The 21,026-nt window shown below is 46.4% G+C and overlaps 1 protein-coding gene and 1 long non-coding RNA gene across 44 annotated transcripts in view; one reads left to right on the forward strand and one right to left on the reverse strand.

Annotated features, from left to right (window-relative positions):
- Positions 1–21,026, reverse strand: part of ARVCF (ARVCF delta catenin family member) — a 594,486-nt gene that overhangs the window by 55,918 nt on the left and 517,542 nt on the right. For all 43 annotated transcript variants that reach the window (XM_083589903.1, XM_083589899.1, XM_083589871.1 and 40 more), the window contains one exon: positions 16,765–16,836. In XM_083589903.1, coding sequence (XP_083446029.1) covers positions 16,765–16,836 — 72 coding nt within the window. The remainder of the gene's footprint in view (positions 1–16,764; positions 16,837–21,026) is intronic.
- Positions 1–21,026, forward strand: part of LOC310751485 — a 113,886-nt gene that overhangs the window by 43,431 nt on the left and 49,429 nt on the right. The window lies entirely within an intron of this gene.

A 21,026-nucleotide genomic window follows, 5' to 3' on the forward strand; every position in this document is an offset into this window, starting at 1 on the left:
TCAAAACATCTGGAGGGCCGAGTTTGAGGAAGCCTGGACTAGATGTTCCTACTGGCCCTTTCCAACTCCACAATTCTATGAATCAAGTCAGTGTTGGCAATACTGAGCTGGAATAACCAATCGCCTGACTCATTAAGGGGCAGCTTCCATGGTTAGAGCATCTGCTTGGCTTGAGAAGGCCTCAGAATCTTAGGGTTGCCATATGTCCTTTTTTTTCCAGGACACATACTCTTTTTCATGGGTATGGAAAATGAGAGCCGTCATAGCAATCTGTAGTTAAAAATAGAAGTCAGCAAATGTGTCCTCTTTTTTGCTCTTCAAAATATGGCAGCCCAGATTCAATTTCCAGCATCTCCAGGCAAGGGTGGGGGAAATCTCCTGCCTGAAACCTTGGAGAGCTGCTGCCTGTCCGTGTGGACACTACCGGGCAAGATGAACCAATGGTCTACCTGTTATAAATCAGGTTCCCATGTTCCTGTGTCCTCAAACTGCTTTTCCTTCCCAGGGTTGAAAGCTGCTGTTTTCACGCCATGCAATAGTTATTTCAAATAAAGCTCCATATTTTCTATGACGGGTGCTCAAATACGCAGCTAGCATTGCAGCCTCCTCTGCTAACGGGGAAAAAACGGGGGTCATCCTGGGGTCACATGTGCTCCAAGGGGCAAACTATTCAGCATGTATTCTGTGAATGAAAGTGACAGGGGAGCAGCTTTGCTTCTAAGAGCTGGGCTAATGATTTCCTTTTATTCAACATCTGTGGAGCAACGAGGCTCTCCTCCCGTGGAGGAAAAGAGCTTCGGAGAATGCACATCCTACTGAAAAGTCATCCACAGACCGTTCTGGTTAATGGTCCAGCTATATGAAACACACAGACGTGTGCAGTTGAGTCCCAACTGCGTCTCCACCTCCATTGTTCAGCCCGGACACCGAGGTCCAGCTCCGAGGGCCTTCTGGAGGTTCCCTCACTGCAAGAAGCGAGGTTAAAGGGAACCAGGCAGAGGGCCTTCTCAGTAGTGGTGCCCGCCCTGTGGAACACCCTCCCATCAGATGTCAAGGAAATGAACCACTATCTGACTTTTAGAAGACATCTGAAAGCAGCCCTGTTTGGGGAAGTTTTTAATGTTTGATGTTTTATCATGTTTTTAATATTCTGTTGGGAGCCGCCCAGAGTGGCTGGGGAGGCCTAGCCAGACGGGCGGGGTAGAAATAATGAATTATTATTATTATTATTATTATTATTATTATTATTATTATTACTACCGCCTTCTCCTTCTGGAAAAGCCACTTTGGGTGTGGATGATACCATACATTTAGAACACTGTTCTCCCCCCAATGAAGTGTAGTTCCCCCCCGTCGTGGGGATTCGAACCGCCAACCTTCTGATCGTCAAATCCTAGGCTCTGTGGTTTAACCCACAGCACCACCCGTGTCCCACCATAATCTTATAAACATACAATAATAATAAAGACTAGGGATGCATTGCAGCAAGCACTGCTTCCATGTGTTACCTTTCAGCTAGATCTACTGTTTTCTGTTCACATACTTGGGCAAATGATTTGAAGTGCTCTTTCAGAGTGACTTAAGTTGTGTTTTCCTTGAAGTTCCATAGTGCGGAACAGAACTTGCCTGCCATAATCTTGAGACTGAAGCGCCTTGTGTTAGCAGTGTTCCTAAACGCCTAGCTTTGGCGCATACAGAACAACAACTCCTTGCTGCTCTTCTTGTCGTGCAGCGGTAAATTAATCAGTGCAGAGCCTTCTTCATAAACAGAATAAAACATTACTGAAGAAAATAAACTTGTTCAGAAACAGCATAGCTAAAGAGCATGCACAGAGTGCTCATAGCAGCTGTCTGACTCTTCACAGAGGCACAGTCTTAGTGATTTACTAGAGTCCTGGAGCCCCTCTGCCTGCCATAGTTTTACAAGCAACAAGAACAGCACTATTCCATAGACTACTCCATACAGGATCCATGCAGCTCTCTTGCTTAGGCCCATTGAGAAGCTGGCTACTTTTATAAGGAGAATGAGTCATCACTCAAGATGAGTCAGAAGTGACAGTGACTTAGCAGTTTGCTGTTAACAGTTAGAAGGCTTAGGGCTGAATGACTGTGTAAGCCTTGTAGGCCTTGCTGCTTTTGCTCTCAAGAACCTTTGTCTCATGACACTTCCTGCACCTGTCAAGCAGCTGCCAAGCGAGCCCAGGTCAAGCACAGGGTAGGAAAGCACAGAAGACACAGAATGCAATTACAGTCATAAGGTAAAGGTAAAGGGACCCCTGACCATTAGGTCCAGTTGTGGCCGACTCTGGGGTTGCAGCGCTCATCTCGCTTTACTGGCCGAGGGAGCCGGCGTACAGCTTCCGGGTCATGTGGCCAGCATGACTAAGCCGCTTCTGGCAAACCAGAGCAGCGCACGGAAACGCCGTTTACCTTCCCGTCGGAGTGGTACCTATTTATCTACTTGCACTTTGACATGCTTTTGAACTGCTAGGTTGGCAGGAGCAGGGACCGAGCAACAGGAGCTCACCCCGTCGCGGGGATTCGAACCGCCGACTTTCTGATCGGCAAGTCCTGGGCTCTGTGGTTTAACCCACAGTGCCACCCGCATCCCCATTACAGTCATACCTCAGGTTAAATGTGCTTCAGGTTGAGCGCTTTCGGGTTGCGCTGTGCGGCGACCCAGAAGTAATGGAACGCGTTACTTCCGGGTTTCGCCGCTCGTGCATGTGCAGATGGTCAAAGTGATGTCACACGCATGCGTGGAAGAGGCAAATCGCGACCCGTGCAGATGCACAGTCGCGGGTTGCGTTCTCTCCTGGATGCGAACGGGGCTCCGGAACGGATCCCTGTTCGTATCCAGACGTACCACTGTACCTCTTTATTAACAGAAAATAGCAGCACAGTTGAGTCCTCTGGTTTGTCTTAATCCAGTTGAGATGTTGCTGAAACTGACCACCCTTCCCCCTGTAGCCTCTCACTTTGGATCCCTCCCAAGCAGACAAAGGCTGTGACTTTCCTCGATTGGGGTGTCAGAGGGGGAAGAGAGCCAACAGGACTGGGATCAGGGGCAACCTCAGATGCTTCTCTGAGTCTGTGCTCACACTGTGACTCTCAGCCTCTAACCAGCCTCTAGCCTAAGGTTACCAGATTTTTTTCAAAGAATCCGGGGACATTTTTTTTTAAAAAAGAGAGAAACAAGTTATTTTTTAAAAAATCATTTTTTAAAAAAATTAAAAGTACTATCTTCTCTTCTGGGTCTCCTCTGTCACGCGGCCTACCTCTGATCTCTTGGAGCGCTATCTGCCATGGAGTAGGCTCGGATCAGGCCTGGGCTCAGCCACGTGTCCTTGCCCTCCCAGTGCTCTCCAACCTGCAGCAGCAGTGTGGCAAGGTCAGGGCTCCCCTCTTTTTTCTCCTTCCTCTTCCTCTTCCTTCTCCTTTTCCTTCCCTCCTTCTCCCTGCGTTGGCTCTGGGGTTTTTACTGGCCCTGGAGCACCGCTGGGCAGTCAGCCAGATGACCGGGTGCTCTCACTCCCGGCTCAATTTGGGTCATGGGGGGGGTCAGTGGTTCCCCCAGCTGACGTGCTGGGCGTCCCCGGTTCCCCCTCGGCAGCAGCAGTCTCAGCAGCCTGGAGCCAACCTGGTAGCGCAGTTGGCTCTGGCTGGCTTCAGGAGCTGCTCGCTGCCGTGGCACCCGCCATTTTGCCTCGCCGGAAGTCCCCATAGGATGCGTCTTGTGCCATTGAACCAATCACGCAACATTCATTCCCTATTAATAAATCTATAACACTTAAAATATAAATGTGGGGACATTAAATGAAATCCGGGGACATTCCGGGGATGGATTTTGTCCGGGGACAGATTTGTAAATCCGGGGACTGTCCCCGGGAAATGGGGACATCTGGTAACCATACTCTAGTCCTCCTTCTCCCAACCCCACCCTTCTTGATCACTCAAACCCTCCGCTTCTGCAGGCTGCTCTTCAGTGTCCCACCAGCGGGATCCCGGATCTAAGTCATCTTCTTCTGTGTCCTCCCTGGGGGGCTCTTGGGTGGGTGGCTCCCACCAATCTTGCTCATCCAACCAGTCCCTGGCAAACCCCTTTCTCCAGAGTGATCCTAGGAGCTGATCCTCAGTGGCGGACCTATCTCCTTTCACTCTGATTGGCTCAAAGCTGGGACCATGCTTCAGAAACAGCACCTGTTCTTCGTTCCCCACTACATCTCTGTGTGCCCCTTAATAGGCTAACATCACTGGTCATGCCTCTCCTCCTCTGCAATGGCCATTGCAAGATGTTCTCCCAAGACAACAACAACAACAAAGCAAAAGCACATGTTATTGCATTAACACCCACTAAGCATTTGGTATGCAATGGTGAGAATTCTCATATTTCAATGGTTTTTGCTAAGTACATTGCTCATCGCAATCCCCTGTGGCGGTCATAATTTACAAAGGAGCTAAGGATTGCTCATCTGTCTTGCAGTGTCTCGTGTCGGCAGAACTTTATTACCTTGGATAGGAGATTTTTCCCTCGCGGATCTTTTCATGTGGCAAACTCCCCCCACCCGTCCTCCGCTCAGTACATTAAATTCTCACCTCTCCTCATCCATCACAAATGTAGATTCTGGGTACCAGCTGCCTGCTTCTCAGCTTCAGCTGGAATTAGAAGCATTGGCTTCTTGTTCCACTGTGTTCCGCTTTTTCCCCTCCTTGATAATTTACTTAGAAATGAAATTAATGCTTTTCATGGTCTTTTGGGGGGAGGGGATCATGCCCCCTAGGTTTTTTTTGCTAGGGTTCAAGGTGGCAGGGAACTCCTTCCTGGCCCTCCCTGCAAGTCTTTCTAACATAGGTCTTATATTGAGTCACAACTGATGATCCATCTAGCTCAATACTGTTGACACTGATTGGCAGCATCTCCCTGACATTTCAGACAAGGCCCCCCACGGTCCTAGCAGTGAACTTTGGCCCTTCCCCTAATAAGAAGTTGCCTTATACCAAGTTAGACCATTGGTCCATCTAGCCCAGTACAATGATAGGCAATGGCTCTCCATGATTTCAGGCAAGGGACGTTCCCAGCCCTACCTAGAGATTGAGCCTGGGACCTCCTGCATGCAAGACAGGGCCTTCCTATTGGTGGCCCCTTGCTGATCTGTGTGCCATTTGTGCTACACAGCTTCTAAGTGGGGAAGTATTGGGTTTCAGGGAGGTGGAGCTGCTTAGTGGTCAACTACTGTTGTTGTTTAGTCGTTTAGTCATGTCCGACTCTTCGGCGATCAGCCTTCTTTATGGTCCAGCTCTCACTTCCATACATCACTACTGGGAAAACCATAGCTTTAACTATACGGACCTTTGTTGGCAAGGTGATGTCTCTGCTTTTTAAGATGCTGTCTAGGTTTGTCATTGCTTTTCTCCCAAGAAGCAGGCATCTTTTAATTTCGTGACTGCTGTCACCATCTGCAGTGAAGTCAACTACTAGTGGGAGCCAATGTGGTGTAGTGGTTAGAGTGTCAGACTAGGACCTGGGAGACCAGGGTTCAAATCCCCACTCAGCCATGAAGCTCCCTGGGTGAACCTTGGGTCAGTCACTCCCTCTCAGCCTAACCCACCTCACAGGGTTGTTGTGAGGGTAAAATAGGGAGGAGGACAACTATATATTCCACCCTGAGGTCCTTGAATGAGGGATATAAATGGACATAAACAAACAAAAATGGCAAAGCCACTGGTTTGGGCCACCTGCAACACTGCAGCAAGAATTCAATCTTAATTGCAAAGAACAGAAGGAAAGGACAGGGAAAAGATTGGGGTAAAATCAAGAAGTACTTGAAGCAGCTGGCATATGCATTCATGAGGGATGTTGGTGACGTTTCATAAAACGATTCACACAGCTGCATATGACGCCATTGGGTGCTTGATCCTGTTTGGATCTTATTTCTGCTTCCCCTCAGTTCTTCCATTCTTCCGTATTGGTAATGAGAAAGCAAAAGGTCACATCCGCACCACACGTTTAAAGTACTCCTTTAACCACAAAGACTCCTGGGAACTGTAGTTTGTTACGGGTGATTAGAGGTGTCAGGGGACCCCTCACAGAGGTCTAATTCTTGGCGTCCTTAACAAACTACGCTTCCCAAGATCCTTGGGGGCAAGCTTTGCATGTTAAGAATGGTCTAAGAGTGATTTGTCCATGGAGTTTTCTTGGCAGGGATACTGGAGTGGCTTCCCGGTTCCTGCTCCAGGTGGATCACGTTTGGTCAAAACTCTCCACTATGACCTGTCCATCTTGGGTGGCCCTGCACGGCATAGCTCATAGTTTCTCTGAGTTATTCAAGCCCCTTCGCCATGGCAAGGCAGTGCTCCATGAAGGACAGCATCTTAAAAAGGAGAGACGTCACCTTGCCAATGAAGGTCTGTATAGTTAAAGCTATGGTTTCCCCAGTAGTGATGTATGGAAGTGAGAGCTGGACCATAAAGAAGGCTGATCGCCGAAGAATTGATACTTTTGAATTATGGTGCTGGAGGAGACTCTTGAGAGTCCCATGGACTGCAAGAAGATCAAACCTCTCCATTCTGAAGGAAATCAGCCCTGAGTGCTCACTGGAAGGACAGATCCTGAAGCTGAGGCTCCAATACTTTGGCCACCTCATGAGAAGAGAAGACTCCCTGGAAAAAACCCTGATGTTGGGAAAGATGGAGGGCACAAGGAGAAGGGGACGATGGAGGACAAGATGGTTGGACAGTGTTCTCAAAGCTACCAGCATGAGTTTGACCAAACTGTGGGAGGCAGTGGAAGACAGGAGTGCCTGGCGTGCTCTGGTCCATGGGGACACGACCAAACGATTAAACAACAACAAAGAGTGATTTAAAATAAAAATTAAAAAAGTGTGATGTCAATGTGACCAAGACTTCCAGCACAGAGAGTGAGTCTTTCTGGCGGATGTCAGTGCTGGCATATTTCTTTCTTTATAAGTTAAGCACAAACCGCTTCCAATACGGAGGCTGCTTAGTCATGCGCTTGCCGTGGTTTAAGTGACACCTTGTCTTCAGGAGCTGACCCACATAAAAATAAAACAATCCCCTCTGACAGGGTCTAGAATGTTCCTGTCATGGCAGGAAACGTCTGAGGGAGCAGCCCTGCGTTCTCCTCAAAGAGACGTGACAGATCTTGCCAGGGGAACCAGCGGCTGGAACTGGCGGGTTGCAAGCGCAGGTCAGACGTCGCCGAAGCAGAAGCTGCCGGCGAGAAAATGGCTGGCTGTTAAACTGGGTCAGGTTCTGAGGGGAAGCATCCTAAACATGTGACGAAATCGTTGCTGATGAAACACGGGGCCCCATCTGCACAATGCATTTAGAGCAGCCTTTCTCAACCTGTGGGTCCCCAGATGTTGTTGAACTACAACTCCCATCACCCCTAGCTAGCAAGGCCAGAGCTCAGGGCTGATGGGAGTTGTAGTCCAACCACATTTGGGGACCCACAGGTTGAGAACCGCTGATTCAGAGCATTATCCTAGAACAGTCATGACTCCCGCCCAAGGAATTCTGGGAAGTGAGAGTTGTTGGGAAGGCCCCAAATCCCCCCCTCACAGAGCGCCAATTCCCACTTGGAAGAGAGATTAATTGTCAATTTACTCTGAGAATTGTAGCTCTGTGAGGGGAACAGGGGTCTTTCCGAACAACTCTCAGCATCCTTAACCAACTACCCAGGATTCCTTGGGGGTGAAGTCCTGGCTGCTTAAAGTGGGATGTCATTAAATCAGGCATAGGCAAACTCGGCCCTCCAGATGTTTTAGGACTACAACTCCCATTATCCCTAGCTAACAGACCAATGGTCAGGGATGATGGGAGTTATAGTCCCAAAACATCTGGAGGGCCGAGTTTGCCTATGCCTGCTTTAAATGGAGGTTTGTTTGGGGTGGTGGTGTCACAAGACTACACTCCTGAGTGGTGGGAATAGGGAGAGAATGGCCTGCATCGTTCCTTCCTCTCAGGCTGCTTTTCTACTCAAAAATCACCCCCAGCTGCTTTTCTCCCCATGAGAGTAAATATATAATAGCGGGAGCCTCAGCAGCTCAGGCTCATTCTGCATCACAACAGCTCTCTCATGAATATAGTACCATTTAAAATATCCTGGAGCACTACATGCTTTGAGATTGCCAGGCAGCAATCCAGATCTTCCTTCCCTTTGTGTCTCGCGAAAGAGAGACAAAAGTTCATCTTTCGGTTTGTTTCAAACTCAGTGCTCGGAACGAATGGTGCTTTAAACCCAGAATTGTTTAAACGGCACATATCACTGCCTATTAGACAAAAGACCCTTGTGATTAAAGTCCCGTGGAGAACAGTTTGACTTTCCGGAGCCAGAAAAGGACGTGCGCCGATTCCAGTTCCCCAAGGTCGTCATGAACATTAGATCGGCTCAACTTAACTACCTCTTTTATTTGAGGACTTTACAAGAGGATCACGACCGGATTGAAGCTTCTCAGCTCAAAGAGTGCAGCTTTAATAAGAGAAGGCGGGTTTTCACAGGCCCTACTACTACATACCTACCAAGACATGACGTCTCTGGAGGAGCCATTCAGAGAGGGGAGAGAAAGACAATAGTGTCCTTGCAGTGGAGATGGTTGGTGTTCATTGGGAGTGGGGCAGCGTAAGGTAGGAGGCTAACACTAGGTGGCGCCAGAGCCAATGACAGGCAGAGTCAGCTAATTCTAGTTTTGTCCTCATCCTTCTCCCTACTGAGTTCTCCAATGGGAACACTGAGATAAAGGAGGAGAAAGGTGATGGACAGGACAGATCCCCTGGATTGGTTGTAACTAAAGAAGAAGACAGGTAGGTAAGTTGAGGGCAAGCTCATCTTGAGGGGAAACATTCCAGTTTCATGCTTTTTCAAATTTTGCAACATAGTTCTCAACTTGCGATACAGTCCTCAGATCAGGAATCATATGTTAAGGGCTTAACAAATGCATATTTTAGGATTCAATGGGTTTAGAAATACATAGGTTGAGATCTTTAGTTGCCAGTTCATTTCCGGGCCGAATTCAAGATGAAAAGGCATTCTCTTACATCTCAGATACAGTGGTACCTTGGGCTAAGTACTTAATTCGTTCCGGAGGTCCGTACTTAACCTGAAACTGTTCTTAACCTGAAGACCACTTTAGCTAATGGGGCCTCCTGCTGCTGCCGTGCCGCCGGAGCACGATTTCTGTTCTTATCCTGAAGCAAAGTTCTTAACCTGAAGCACTATTTCTGGGTTAGCAGAGTGTGTAACCTGAAGCGTATGTAACCTGAAGCGTATATAACCTGAGGTACCACTGTATCTTAGAGGCTGCCTCCTTCCCTACAGACTGTCTTGGGCGTGATCAGCAGAAAGGGAAGTTTTTTAGCCCTCAGAGGTTTGAGATGTAGGTTGTAAGAAGAAGAAGAAGGAGGAGGAGGAGGAGGAGGAGGAGTAAATGGCAGCAGCTGAGTTGTATTTTTTTGGAAACTGAAAGCTGGTGCAGTTCTTTCAGCACCAGAGGGGAGCACATTCTGCTTAACAACCTGGTCACTGCATTCTGAATTGATTGTAGCCTACAAATGCTTTTCAAGGGCAGCTCAATGTAGAGCAGTTAAGCTTAATCAAACTGTATCTTAATTGAGGTTCCCACAGGCCAGGTTCAAATTGCCTGGGACGATTTTGCATTGCTCAGCCTGGCTGCTGTGTAATTAGCAGCTGTCAGTCCCGCCAAAGATATGGGCCATTCTTTAATCGGTGCGCAAGTCGCAAATGTGAGCTTCTACATTCCTCAGATGTGATGTGAGAGAGAGCCAGAGATTCTGCACATGCTCAGAAGCACTCTCCTGTGTTATATTCTTTCACACATTCTAGGATTTGAAATCTTGGCATTCAAAACAGACTTCCTGGGACTGATCAAGGGGACCATTTTAATAGCTAGGGACTAGGAATGCTTGAGGAATTTATTCTTCGCTAGTTTCAAAAAAAATAACAGACCTGATCTGCACCTCCTGAGCTAATGCACAGATCAGGACAAAGTTATTCTTACCATATAATCAAAGATTTGCAGAGTTGGAGGGGATCCTGAGGGTCATTTAGTCCAAACCCCCGAAATGCAGGAATCCAGTCCACAGCCATCCTGGGTGGGCTTGAAACTCCAACCTTTTGGTTAATAGCCAGACGCACTGACCCATTGCGCCACAGGAGGGCACTTAGCTCCAGGTTTCACTCTTCTCCAAATTGAGAAGGGAGGTCTTAGCTCAAAAGCAAAGCAAAATCCATATGAAAATGCATGTTTAGACATGTGTACTTGGATGGAGGGTGGACATTTAGAAATGCACATTTTGCTCAAAAAGAAATTGCAAACCTGTATTTAAATGGAGGTGTTTGTGTAGATTTCTTAAAAATAACAACAAAACAACAACAACAACACCTTAGTACAGTGGCACCTCAGGTTACATACGCTTCAGGTTACATACGCTTCAGGTTACAGACTCCGCTAACCCAGAAATAGTGCTTCAGGTTAAGAACTTTGCTTCAGGATGAGAACAGAAATCGTGCTCTGGCGGCGCGGTGGCAGCGGGAGTCCCCATTAGCTAAAGTGGTGCTTCAGGTTAAGAACAGTTTCAGGTTAAGTACAGACCTCCGGAACGAATTAAGTACTTAACCTGAGGTACCACTGTAGAGCATCAAGGTCCTGGGACATGGTCATTCGCCATGATTCAGTTAAGCAGTCAGTGAATAAAGATCAACAAACAGAAGCTGAAACATACAAGATCAGAAGGGGCAGCTACAAAGAAGGCCCTGCCTTGTGTTCTAATCCGCTGTACCTCTTACAAATGTGGAAAGCCAAGCAATCTTAAATGGTGGCCAGAATCAAGGGCAGAATGATTTCAAGCTTTGCATGAGCCGTTCTGACGGCGCCTGCAGTGCCATTTGCTAAATAAAAATAAAAATTCAGAACCTAAAATAGGCTTTCATTTGAAAGAGATCAATCTACAATTATTCATTTTTTAAAAAATGAAAAAGCCTACCTTATGTCACTCAAATCAAATTCATGTGATTATTAAGACCTTTTTGGTCTTGGCAACTGATCTCATCAGAACCAATTAAAGCTCCGTGCCACGGATCTGACCTTTGAGGCAAAGACTTTGAAAATGGCCGTTCTGCTTCTGCTTATCTCACCTAATAATTCCAAATTGCTGCACTCTCATTATAACGTTAAGTAACTATGTAGGCCGGCTGCTTTGGCCAGATACCTGCTTTGAAGAAGAAAAGGAATTGGAGAGCTAGCTAAAATCCAAAATCCACATTAGGGCAATTCCTTTATTAGACCTTGATTGCTATTCTCCAGAATAGTCCATCAGGTTAACTGGTAAACAAAAACATGTGTCTTACTCATAAGAATGGATGAATTTTAACAGATAGGTTTCCACTGCACACACCCCAAAAAGGGGGAACCAAGCGTAATACAGTGGTACCTCCGGTTGCAGACGGGATCCGTTCCAGAGGTCTGGCCATATCCCGAAGTTTCCGCAACCGGAGGTGTCACTTCTGTGCATGTGCGAGCAGCAAAATCCAGAAGAATACTTCTGAGTTTGCCACTTTTGCAACCTGACGTTTACGTTACCCGAGGGTAACATAAGCTGAGGGTCTACTGTATGTATGTCCTTCCCATCAGTCTTATCTGCAACCGAAAGTATGCAAAGCAACTACAGTGGTACCTCGGGTTACATACCCTTCAGGTTACATACGCTTCAGGTTACAGACTCTGCTAACCCAGAAATAGTGCTTCAGGTTAAGAACTTTGCTTCAGGATGAGAACAGAAATCGTGCTCCGGTGGCCCGGCAGCAGCAGAAGGCCCCATTAGCTAATGTGGTGCTTCAGGTTAAGAACAGTTTCAGGTTAAGTACGGACCTCCGGAACGAATTAAGTACTTAACCTGAGGTACCACGGTAATTGGAGCCTCATTTGAATGTTAGCTCCCTCCCCTTACTCTCCAGTTTAAGACTGTAATTAATTATTGACTCCATCCAGGGTTTCTAACACCAGTCATTCCTCCCACTTGAACACCACTGTTTTGTTTATAATCTAGCCCAGCAGAGGTCTATTCAAAAAACAGGCACAGCATAACAAGCATTAAAACCGAGTAAATAAAACAATGGAACAAAATGCCCCCAATACACTCACCCATCAATAACCATAAAAACAATGGATCTTAGATTAACACCGTAAAATAGGCCAGAAGTCATATCTCGGTACAATGCAATTTAACAGCCCAAAGGTAAGCAAAAGTGTCTTAACCTGGTGCCTAAAGGCTGTCCATGATAGTACAGTGGTACCTCAGGTTACATACGCTTCAGGTTACATACGCTTCAGGTTACACACTCCGCTAACCCAGAAATAGTGCTTCAGGTTAAGAACTTTGCTTCAGGATGAGAACAGAAATTGTGCCCCGGCGGCGCGGCAGCAGCAGAAGGCCCCATTAGCTAAAGTGGTGCTTCAGGTTAAGAACAGTTTCAGGTTAAGAACGAACCTCCAGAACAAATTAAGTACTTAACCCGAGGTACCACTGTACAAGGGGTGCTTCTCTGGGGAGAGCATTCCACAAACGGGGAGTCATTACTGAAATTGCCCATAGCACCTCCCTTAGAGGAGATACCTGGCATCAGGGGTGCCAACTTGAATAAAATTTGGGGGGGCTGGCTGGCTGGTAAGCCCCGCATGATCAATCACATGACACAATGCTCACACGTCATTTGAATTGCAATACCCAACAACTGGGGGGGCAACCCCCTCAAATATTTTTTCCCCATCTTTATTATTTTATTCACACAATATACATTACAATATTTACAAAGGACAACTCCAAAATAAAATCATATATAGCAAAACCATACGTCTCATGTTTTCATTTACACTGATGTCCTCTCCGATACCTTTACCTGATATTTCTTTCTGCTTTCCTTATAGAATCTTTATGGAAATTTAAATCTCTTAAATCCTATACCAATCTTTAACAATTTCAAGTAATCCCTTCACCTCCCTCCCCCACAACCCAGTACTTCCCTCTACCTGTGTGCTATCTTCTTTGCCTACTATTATTTTTGTTATTTTTACGTTACTCACTTTATTTGTTATTCCATCCTTAGTATAATATTATCCTATCTCCTTGCGCCTTTTAAACTTTTGCATATTAATTTTTAAGCTCCAGCACCGACTGTTTTTATGTATTCCTCAAATATTTTATAGGGGGCCCTGTAAGGGAATCGAACCTGCGGCCTTTGTGTTATCAGCACCAATCTCTAACCAACTTCTAATCAGAAGGGCTTCCAATTATGATCATAGACACTAAAGCCTTATTGGAAATTATTCAGAATGTATAAAGGCGTTCCAAATGTTTGCTGGATGTGTGAAAAATATAAAGGGACATTTTCTCATGCTTGGTGGAAAAAGCTAAGAAATGTCAGATACAAATACAAACATTGATGCAGAAGATTTTAAATGTGACCATTCAACTGAAAGCAGAAATTTTCCTGCTAGGAAATACAGTTGGATATACAATTAGAAACTGACTATGGAACATTATTTCAATACCTAATCACAGTGGCAAGACTTTTATATGCACAAAGATGGAAAGAGTCGTCATTTCCTACCTTGGAGGAATGGTAGTCACAATTTTTTGACTTAGCAAAGCTGGCAAAGTTGACGTGTTTAATCAGAGAAAAACCATTGTTGATATCTGCTAAAGATTGGAAACCCCTTATAGGCTTTTTGCGTGAAAAAGAAAATGAACTTATGATATCTGGGTTTGAGGATTGAAGAATATATTGGTTTGTAGAAAGTGAAATGTTGGGTGTTATCTTGAAGTGGATGCATTGATCTATTTTCTCTATATAGCTGACAGAAGAAGGATCAGAAGCTCTCCTTTTTATTTTCCCCTGTTCCCTGCTCCCCTTTGTGTTTGCATTTTTATTTAGATTAGTTTCTTCTATCTTTGACTAAAAGATATTGGAACTGGATATTTAATATTAACCTTTGTATATTTTCTCTATGGGGGGGATAAAGCCACTTCTGAGATAGGGAGGAGGTGGGGTTGTGGGCTTCACGCCCCTCCCCACAATCGCGGGGGTTGGCTTCAGCCCACGCGATAACAGGGAATCCTCGGACGTGTCATACCCCGAGCCAGCCAATCGGCGGGCTCAGGGGGCATGGCCTCGCCTACTTAGGTCTGGCGCGGCCGAGGGTCTCCCTCTTTCCCGCGCCGCAGTTGACCCGGTTTCCCCTCCCCTCCCACCCTTCAGGCTAGGTTCTTTGACGTTGCTATGGGCTTCGGTTGGTCGCCGTCAAGGGGCCTGCTAGGAATTTTTCCAACTGGCAGATTGGCACCAGCCAATTGGTTTTCGCCTACCTCGTAGCAAACCGTCACAACTCCACGGCATCGGCGGTTAGGCATTGGTGGGGGTACAGTCTATTGTTATGCAGATGAAGGGGGGAGGAGCGCCATCACCTTCCCCCGAACAAAAGGGTAGTCTGGTAAAGGATTCCGGGGGGGCGTGGCCTTGTCCTAAGCCTATGGAGGTGTGGGCCCACGGCACGCCCCCACGCGGTGACCCCGGGGGGAGGTCCTAGTTGACGTGCCTCAGCAGGACTCCTCCCTCTGGTGATTAATCCTCACCGGCTTTCAACCATGCAGGCTGAAGCCGGTTAGTTTTTAAAACCAATGCCTAAGCCCAATACCGCTCAATTCCTGTAATCAATAAAGTTGTGGCCTAATTTGAGCCATTAACTCGAATTCTTGTGTCCTATGTCTTTATTTCTTGGGGGGGGGGCGGGAACTCGCCACGCAATAATAATAAATAATAATAAAATTTTATTTATATCCTGCCCTCCCCAGCTGAAGCTGGGCTCAGAGCAGCTAACAACAATAAAATTGGATGGAATTGGGTGAATGCTTTGGGCTCCCTGCAGTGGAGACTGTACCATAGTAGTGAACGGGCAGCTACTCTACCAACCTCACCTAGCCCCTACCTGTTTGCCTTCCCACTTATAGCTAACCCAGGGGGCACCCCTAGCTGTCAGCTTCCCCCTCCTTAGTCTCAGGGTCGCCCTCTTAGAACCCATCAAGGAGAAGAACAGGCACAGAGCCAGAAATAGATGGCTCTGCTCATCATTCGCTCTGGCTCCCCCTACTGTTGGCCTTCCTGCCTTCTACCCTAGAAGCTCCAAAGGGCACCAGTCGCCACAACTTTTAAAACAGGCATCAAGAAATGCAGCTGTCTGTTCATCAAACCCTGATCGACACAAAGGCGGGCATTCTGTTTCTCTGCCTTACCAAGGGTGGATCTACACACAGGGGGGAAACACACACGCTATAAATAAGTCAGAAATTAAATCGTTTTAACAAAAGAAAAAACCGCTATAGAAAAACCACATTATTATTATTATTATTATTATTATTATTATTATTATTATTATTGCATTCCAGACCCATCTGGTGTTGCATGTTTGTAACACATTCAAAACACAGGTTGTTGTTTTTTACTAATGTAGCTGAGTCCCAAAACACCTTCTTTCCAGGAAGAAAACAGCTGCCTCCACTGGCCCGCACCTGTACTCCCCTCCAGAGAGGTTTGCCCCACTCTTGGGGGGGGAGCCTCAACATTTTGCATTTTTTGCAACCCATCTCAAATCACCTCCCTAGGAAGAAAAAAACCAGTACCGTATTTTTCCGTGTATAAGACACTCCCTATTTGGGGGGACTCAAAATTTAGAAAATGGGGAGGGGTTCCCCCAAGTTGTTGAACTTTTTGGGGGGAGGATTGCCCATAGCTGTTGAGCTTTTTTTAGGGGTGATGGCTGAAAATCGCTCACCCACCACACCAAAAATGCTGCTCGCATATGTTGCGAAAGCCACCTATCCTCTGTTCCCTCGCCGACAAAAGCAGCAAATCGCCCACCAATTGCCACAGCAACAGCCAATCAACACCATCCCTTGCCACCAATAACAATATCCGACTCGCAGCAACAACCAATCCCACGTCCCCACAACGCACTATCCATGTATAAGATGACCCCCAATTTTCAACATGGTTTTTGAATAAATAACCTAGTCTTATACACGGAAAAGTACGATATGTTTTCGCATGCACTTGTGATTCCATTTTGGCCACGTGTAAAGCCTATACTCAGAATGGCTTTGTTTGCCACGATAACAAACCTTAAGTTTTGTTATCTTTTCAACCCGTCAAACCCAAACAGAAGGAAGAACATACAGCTCAAACCACACATTGACCACGATGAGTGACAGAAGAAAAGCGGTGCCAAGGTAACAGTGGTTCACAAACAGCACCCATCCCTGGAGCTGCCCTTGGGTGACGTAAAGCAAAGACGGCGTCTCCTCAATATTAAATTAAATTATTAGATATGCATGAAATTTGTAACACCACACACACACACACACATACACGTTAGGCAATATTGTTAGAATCCTTTAAATGGAAAATCCTTTAAGTGGAAAATGCACATTGTTTGCAAAGGAAGACTTCAGCTCTTGTTATATCTTCTCCAAACCAATTCAATCAGAAAGCAAAATAATAGACGGGAACAGAACCGGCCGTTGAACGCTCATTTAATAGTGAAATTAAAGAAGCATGAAAGATAAGGATAAATGTGGCATTTTTCAATCCCTCTGCAAGACCCCTCAAGAGCATGCTTCTTCCCTCGCCCCTTGCTGATCTTTGAAAAAGCACGCTCGCGAGAAAAGGCACATTACCTTTTGCTGACTCAGACCGCTTAGGTAAATCCAGTGTATCAAAGTTTCTGTCCACATCTCCGTTCTTCTTCCCTGTGCACGACACAGAAGAATGAGCAATGAAAGGAATCAGCAGCACACGAATAAACCTGAATCAGTCACTGTTGCGTCCAGAGAAGAAAAGAGGACAAATGGGGCACAAAGCCCAACATTATACAACATCATCACATGCGTGCACCATTTGCAGGAGAGTTCCAGGCATGCAAGGAAACATTTGTCATGTCTTCACATTCCAAGATAATAAACACATATTTTTTATGTACTGGTTAGTGAGACTTGCTGCAATGTCAACCACCGGGCATAATCCTGAATTTGTTTCACTTCTTTATTTATTTTAAGTGTTAGTTATTTATTCGTCCTTTTCTCTCTCTTTTTTAAAAAACCTACCCTTCCTTCCATAAAGGAACCCAGGTGGCAAACACACCACCAACAAAACAATAAAAACATCTAAAAACAAAAGGCCACAGCGAAAAACAAAGCAACTATTCAGCGAATCAGTGGCCATTATCTGGGCCTCAAAGAGTTAGTGGGGGGAACCCACATGTTCTAAAGGGGTCTTCCCCAAATATTTTTGCTACCAGAAAAAACCTAAATATTACCTCTTATTCCACTTAAATAACATGATGTACACAGAAAAATGCAACCAGTTTCCTCAAAACATTCCCAGAGTACAGGTCAAGTGTTTTTAAATGTGCGTTGGTATACTCTTTATTCGCAAGAGCAAAGTTTTAAATCTGAAACTGACAAACGTCAATGTGCAGGTCTGATCAGATTCAAGGGCATGTTTACACTACAAACGTAAGCCGGTTTCAAACTGGCTCAATTGTCGTTGCCTCTAATACATGGGGAGGACATGCTTTGGGGAGAATTCTGGTAGAGATCTTTGACCAAAATATCTCATGGCCCAATGTTAAACATCTAATGTGGGTGGCATTCATGGGGAGAATGGGGTTTATCTTCCTGCTTGCATGATGTCCCTGATATATTTTCATGATTATTAATAGTTTATTGCATTGATATCCTGCCTTTTTGTCTGCCATGGAAACAGGAGGTCTGATCACAGATTTTCAATATTTCATACACTTTAGCTGTCGGGTTTCAAGACCCGTTAAATCCAACCATCACTTTTTTAACCAGACAACTTGGCTAACAGAGTTTGTTTGTGTCTGTCGACAGAACAGGCTCAATGTCAAAACCAAAGTCGCATCCCCACCCAACTGGCCTCTCTTATTCGCTTTTTGACAAAATCTTGGCTAGGGTCAATGATAGCAATCTGAAGAAGATCCTTCATTCTTATTTGTTTTTGTTTCTTTTAGACCACTCAAAACAAGACAGGAGCACCCTGCTTTGGGAGACAAACAGAACAGCAAAGAGGCAAGATGTCAGCTGTTGGGACAGAACGCCACTATTTTATTTTTCTTCTGATGACAGCTAAGCCCATATGCTTCTCTAAGAAGAGGACTCTTAACTTGTCACTTCGGAAATGACAAGAATTTATGGCAGAAGGAAAGAGAGGGAAAGGGAGAAGGAAAGGGAGAACGTAGAATGCAAAAGTGGAGAACATCACACTTCCCCTGAAGCACACACTCCGTTTTCTCCACAAAACACTGCCTGGTCTTACTGACCTGCAGATCCCTATGCTCTTTTTCTCTGCTTCAACACCTGCCCTGTTTTAGCTCCCATGACAATGCCTTTGCTCCCTGTTAAGGGTGTGCATGATGAGAAAGCATTGATTTCCATTCCAACCCATGCTGATTGCATGCAGTGCTGTTTCTGTTCTGCTGCATTTGGCTTCCAGCAAAAGCTACGCTGTCCACTTGGGTGGAATTTTACATAGTTAACTGCAGGGGGTGGAGAATCTGTGGGAAGCCAGATGTTGCCACAACCCCTGGCCTTTGGCCATGCAGGCTGATGGGAACTGCAAGTCAAGCAACACCCAGAAGACCACAGATATCCCTTCCTTGTGCTCTACTGCCGGTAAATGTGCAGCAGCTCTTGGATGGGCATAATGTCCCATCCAGTCTTGGTCTTCAGCTGGGGCCTGATCCCAGCAGCTGGAGGGCAGAGCGACATAGCTGGAATGCAGGTGCAGGCAATAAGTGATGATGTGGGGCAGAAGTCCAGGACCCCCACTCAGCAGAATGAGCAGAAGGGTCACCCAAAGGCAACTGGACACCACATAGTGAAGCAAGCAAAATGGTACACGTTACGGGGGGGGGGCATGGAGAAGAGAAGACAATTTGAAGTAAGTGAAGACCACCACCCCATAAGACCATTCGATCCAGAATTTAAAATTACCTAACTCAGGGGTAGGGAACCTCAGGCCCGTGGGCCAAACACGATCCTCCAGGTCTCTATACCTGGCACTTGAGTTTCGCCATAAGCCACACCCCTTACCACCCCTCTGTGAGTTTTTGCCTGTAGGGAATCCCTTCTGGAATGGGAATATTGCCTTTTGCAATGGAAGTGTGCAGCTGTGCTGAGGCAGTGTGTGCGCAGTGGTGTAGCATGGGGGGGCAGAGGGCTGGTTGCCCCCAGGCACAAAATGATTAGGTGTGCTGCCTCAATATCACTGCACACTTCTGTTGAAAATGACTTCTCCATGCGGACTATTGTCTCCAGACAATAGAATGCCTCTTCTTTTCTTATCTCTGTCCTGGGTAATGCGGACGCCATTAGGCAGTTGAATGTGCATGCGTACTTCATCCGTTTCCCAACCACTACTCTGTGTGGCCCCGGGCACTGGCAAACCACGCTATGCCACTATGTGTAGAACCAAGTGACTTTTGCATGGTTGAAATCTAGCCTAATGTACAAAAGGAAGGTTCACACCCATTGCGCCATCCGTGTTTCCCTCAGGCCCCACCCAGTGGTGTAGCGTGGGTTGTCAGCACCCGGGGCAAGGCAAGTAATTTGCGCCCCCTAACCCGTGGATTTGCGCCCCCTAACCCGTGGATTTGCGCCCCCTAACCCATGGATTTGCCCTAACCCCAGATGTTGCGCCCGGTGCGGCTCGCCCCCCCTGCACCCCCCACGCTACGCCACTGGCCCCACCCACCCCTGGAAAGTTGTCCATAAGGGAATAAGGCCCTCAGCAAGATAAAGGCTCCTCACCCCTGACCTAACTGCACCTCAGGATGTAGTATTTTGGAAGAAGACCAACATATCAGCAGCCTTAGAGGCTTTTAAATTCCTGAGGAAAAGTTTAGGGAAATCCAGGGCTGTTCTCTCTCCCCCTGCCCTGGATTTACCTCAGAGTTCAGCAATGGCAGGTCTACAACCTATGTGGCACTCAGCAGCTGTCAGGAGTTCTGGCACATCAGATTTATCTTTACAGCGTATCCTCTCCCTCCTCTTCACTCCTCTCGTTCTCCCGCCATCAAGTGGCGTCTGACAACACCCAGGGGCCCCGTCCCAAAGGGGACAGAGGTATATTTTCAGACGAGAAGTGCTGCTGAAGCCCTCAGCAGAAGAAAGACAGCTTTTAAGATGGCAGCTGACAGGCCTGCTTTATGGGAGTTGGCTATCAGAGCTGGCAAAGACCTTGGGGACAGGAAGGGCTGCCTGACAGGAAACTTGCTTGTATAATAAACGATTTGCAATCTCTCAAGCCGTGAAATTAAAAGCTTCTTGAGCGCCATATTTTCTGAAACAGGGGGCTGTCAAGTGCATCTGATTCCCAGCATATAAACAATCGCCATACTTTCATTATCCCCTGCTCTGGCCACTGAGAAAAGACGAGAAAGGCTGAATTTACAAATGAAGTTCTAACCTTTTAGTAGTAAAACAAAACCTTTTCAACCAAGAAATCCAGAAAAAGGCAGTTGCTCTGATTTTCGCACTGAGATATACATGCTCACGGAGAAACCTGTGGCCCTCAAGATGTTGTAAAAACTACTGACCACTGACCACACTAGCTGTGGCTGATGGGAACTGGAGTCCCACAACATCTGGAGGGCCACATCACTGGAATCTAACAGGATGACATGGTGACCAACACACAGAAGCTGGAGGAATGGCTTCAACATCTGGGTGCATCCCAAACCAATGGATGGCACCAAGAACACAAGGAGACTGTGGCTTCATTAGTCCAGTGGCCCATCTCACAGTGACCAGTCAGATGCTCACAGGAAGCATGCAACCAGGAGCTGAGCACAAGAGCATTCATAAATGCTGTTCAAAGTATGGATTCTGCCTATCACATGGAACACTCCCATGCTAGA

This window comes from Podarcis filfolensis (genome assembly GCF_964270895.1).
Source record: "Podarcis filfolensis genome assembly, chromosome: 16".
In the NCBI taxonomy this organism is placed as follows: Eukaryota; Metazoa; Chordata; class Lepidosauria; order Squamata; family Lacertidae; genus Podarcis; species Podarcis filfolensis.